The sequence below is a fragment of the Sinocyclocheilus grahami genome, unplaced genomic scaffold (assembly GCF_001515645.1).
Source record: "Sinocyclocheilus grahami isolate Dianchi unplaced genomic scaffold, SAMN03320097.WGS_v1.1 scaffold149.1, whole genome shotgun sequence".
Classification (NCBI taxonomy): domain Eukaryota; kingdom Metazoa; phylum Chordata; class Actinopteri; order Cypriniformes; family Cyprinidae; genus Sinocyclocheilus; species Sinocyclocheilus grahami.
The window spans coordinates 1,198,393-1,202,164 of NW_015505328.1; the positions used below are offsets into that span (position 1 = coordinate 1,198,393).

The 3,772-nt window shown below is 37.3% G+C and overlaps 1 protein-coding gene across 1 annotated transcript in view; it reads left to right on the forward strand.

The window, feature by feature from the left end:
- The window catches only part of slc30a8 (solute carrier family 30 member 8), a 36,456-nt gene extending 33,479 nt beyond the window's left edge, over nucleotides 1-2,977 (forward strand). Inside the window, 2 exon segments of the mRNA XM_016281404.1 lie at nucleotides 1,749-1,883; nucleotides 2,013-2,977. Coding sequence (XP_016136890.1) covers nucleotides 1,749-1,883; nucleotides 2,013-2,158 — 281 coding nt within the window. The 3' untranslated portion in view covers nucleotides 2,159-2,977.
- Nucleotides 2,978-3,772: the final 795 nt, after the last annotated feature.

The window sequence follows — 3,772 nt, forward strand, 5'->3', positions numbered from 1 at the left end:
CTATTCAATAGTTATTCAAAATACATACACAATAAATGATCAAGACCTGATAAGTCACATGTGGGTTACATACATGATATGGAGTTATGCATAGAAATGATTAGTTGCTCACAACAAGTCCTTTTAGTGTCATTTAGATGCATATTTACATGGAAAGGTAGTTTCTGTAGCATTCTGTGGATGAGGACATATTCTGTGAAGACCAGAGGTTAAAAGGTCGGTAAGGAATCTGTTTGTTCTTTGTCTCCTAAGTGGGGGAGTCAATCCAAAGAGCTTGTGATTGCTATCACTGGTTACCATGTGATGGTCACGCCGTGCATCTCTTTTGACCATTAATCTTAATTACTTGCCCCAACATTGACAATCTCCTTGGAATTGTCAATAAGTGTTCTTTTGTTTAAATGCTGTGAGCTACTCAAAGCTGCTGGTTGGTTCAGGTTTGTGGCGCCAGGATCTGATTTACGACATCCGGTGTCTTGGGCCTCTGTGGAATTCAACTGTTCTTTATCAAATCTTACATTGTCTGATTCGGTCTGATATCCTACACATTTAATTATTCCATGTCTTACTTGAATGCTGCTTTTAAGGGTGTCTATCTACTGTACCTGAAAATTTAGAGCAGTTTATTATATTTTCTTTTATTTACTTTATCTCAATGTCATCAATGCCTTGTGCTATAAAATAAACATGATCACATAAACAAGGAAAACAATTCAAAATAAATATTATTTACAAAGGTGTACAAAACTTATATTTCTGTATATTTTGTATATTTTTAGAGGAATATTCCATGTTCAAAGATAAGCTTATTCAACAGTATTTGTAGCAAAGTTTCAAAGTTTTTTTACAAAATGATAATACTAACAACAACAATAATCTTGTAAATCAAATAAATCTCTTGGTTAGTGAGGCACATTGTAAGTAAAATAGAAACAAATTTTGGAATCCATATAGGGTCAGCCATCATACACCGAACTGGACTAGATCCATTTTGTCTGAACACAAAGTCTGAGACACCATTACTGCTTAAGTGGACCAAAAAAGGATCTGAGTCCTCTTTCAGGAACAGGGACAGTGTGAACGTAAAGAAAACTGGGTACTTTTTCTCTTGGTCCACCTCTTGGTCTACTTAAAGTGGTTTGGGTTCGGTTCTTTTAAAGAGTACTCAAGTGTGAAAACACCCGAAGTTACAGTACTTTGCCTAGTTTAGTTCTGCCAATGAAAATAGTCCTAAACGAAGCTGAAAGAGAATCTGTTATTTCTGTGCATCTACAATAATGGTGTTTTGTTCCTGTGTTTTTGAGCGAATCGGTTAAGTGACTGACTGACTCACTCATAATGACATCATTGTTTTTGTTCCTGAGTGAATCAGTGTATTTGAACAAAATGGTTGAGTGAATTCAGTGACTCACTTATAATGACCGTCATATAATTCTGATTAGTTTAATTTCCACATTTCTGTTCACCACAAATTTGTCATACCTCCAATGTGCTATTTCATAGTTTTCATGAGTTACCTATTAGTCTTAAATATAGAATAATAATGAATATGTAAGTCTGTCTTTGACTTTCAACTGGTAAATTAATTGAAGGAAAATCTTAAATATAAGTATCTATACATAAATTTTAGCTTTTTTATTGGCCTCTATAGGCATTCTATGGACGGTTTCAATTTTCATGTCCTTTGAATTTCTTATTCTCATTAAAACATTTCTTGGAACATGAGGATTTTAATTTCTCCTCCACAGGTACGCCGGCTGGTGTGAACTATAATGAGGTGAGAGAACGACTGCTCAGAGTCAAAGGTGTCAAAGCTGTGCACAACCTTCACATCTGGGCCCTGACAATGAACCAGGCTGTGCTCTCCGCTCATGTGGCTATAGGTAACACTTTTAACTCCATATAGAATCTGTGTGGCATTTATTAGCATATAGCCTATAGCAAAAACATATTTCTGAAATATTAACCCCAGACATGAGTTTATAACCATCTGTTCATTTTTAATTCCTCAGATGATACCGTAGACCCACAGGCGGTGTTGAGAGAAATGACCCAGGCCTGTTTCACAACATACAGTTTCCATTCAGTAACCATTCAGCTGGAGCATCAGGCGGACCAGAGGGCTGATTGCAGCCTCTGTCAAGACCCCACAAAGTGAAACATTCAGAGACTTTACATTAAAGAACGGCCCTGGTCCAAAGGGACAAAAGATCAATGAAAGAGATCATTGAGGATTATTGTGGTGTCCATATTTTATAGCTGACATCATTTCACAAGTTTTAGTTTTTTGGACTTTGGACACCTCTGTTTCTGTTTTGTCACTAATTTGATTTAAAGGGACAGTCACCCAAAAAATGAAAATTCTGCCATTTACTCACCTGTATGTCCTTCCAAACCAGTACTGCTTTTTCTTCTGTGTTTTTTGTCTGCTCATGAAAGTTGTTTGGACCCCATTGTTCTTCTGTTGTGTTCTGTAAAAGAAAGTAAGTCATATAGATTTGGAATGGTGTGAAGGTGAGTTTAAATAGATGATTTTTTTTTTGCTGGACTAACCCTTTAAGAAAAATTTGTTGAGATAAATCTGCCAGGAAAATGACTTGTTGATATGTGCCAAATCTAATTCACTGAGCCAGGTAAGAATGTACTTTAGCAATGAAAATCATTTTGAATAGGCATATAATAACAGTATTTGTTCTGTCATTTTACATTTGTTCTTGTTCATGTTTATTTTTTGTCATCAGCAAACAAGACTACTGTGATGGTGTAATATACTGTACTTTTTGAACATCCCTTATTTAAAGGGATTATTACCACTAATCAACAGAATGTTGATATTATTGTTGATTTTAGGCTTTGTTTGCTTAGTTAGTCCTCTTCGCCTCTAGCGAGACATAGGGCAAGTAGACAAGTTTGTTTGCTTACTTTCGTTCTTATTTCTGTAACGCTGAGAGAACTTTTCATTTCTTTGATCACTACAGGACTGATAAAGTATTTTGTCCCATTTCCTATGTTATGTTTTTCACTCCTCAAGCAAAGACTGAAAATTCATATACGGTAACACTTTACATTTAAGTTTCCGGTGTTTTCCCCTCAGCATTTAGACAGGCTAGTATAATCCCACTACTTAAGAAACCCACCCTTAACCCACCTCTTTTAGAGAACTACAAACTGGTTTCCCTTCTTCCTTTCATTGCAAAAATACTTGAATGAGCTGTGTTCAACCAAGTCTCTGGCTTTCTCACACAGAACAAACTCCTGGACAGCAACCAGTCTGGTTTCAGAAGTGGACATTCAACCGAGACTGCCTTGCTCTCAGTTGTTGAAACCCTAAGACTTGCAAGAGCGGATTCCAAATCTTCAATACTTATCTTGCTGGATCTGTCTGCTGCTTTTGACATGGTTAACCACCAGATCCTCCTGTCAACCCTATTGGCAAAGGGCATCTCAGGAACCGCACGCCAGTGGTTTGAGTCTTACCTCTCATATAGGTCCTTCAAGGTATCTTGGAGAGGTGAGGTGTCCAAGTTGCAATATCTAACTACTGGGGTGCCTCCTGGCTCAGTTCTTGGACCACTTCTCTTCTCTGTCTACATGGCATCAATAGGTTCTGTCATTCTGAAACATGGCTTTTCATATCACTGCTATGCTGATAACACTCAACTCTACCTCTCATTCCATCCTGATGATCCGACGTTAGCTGCTTGCATCTCAGCTTGTCTGACAGACATTTCTTGCTGGACCATCACCTTCAACTCAAGACAGAACTACTTGT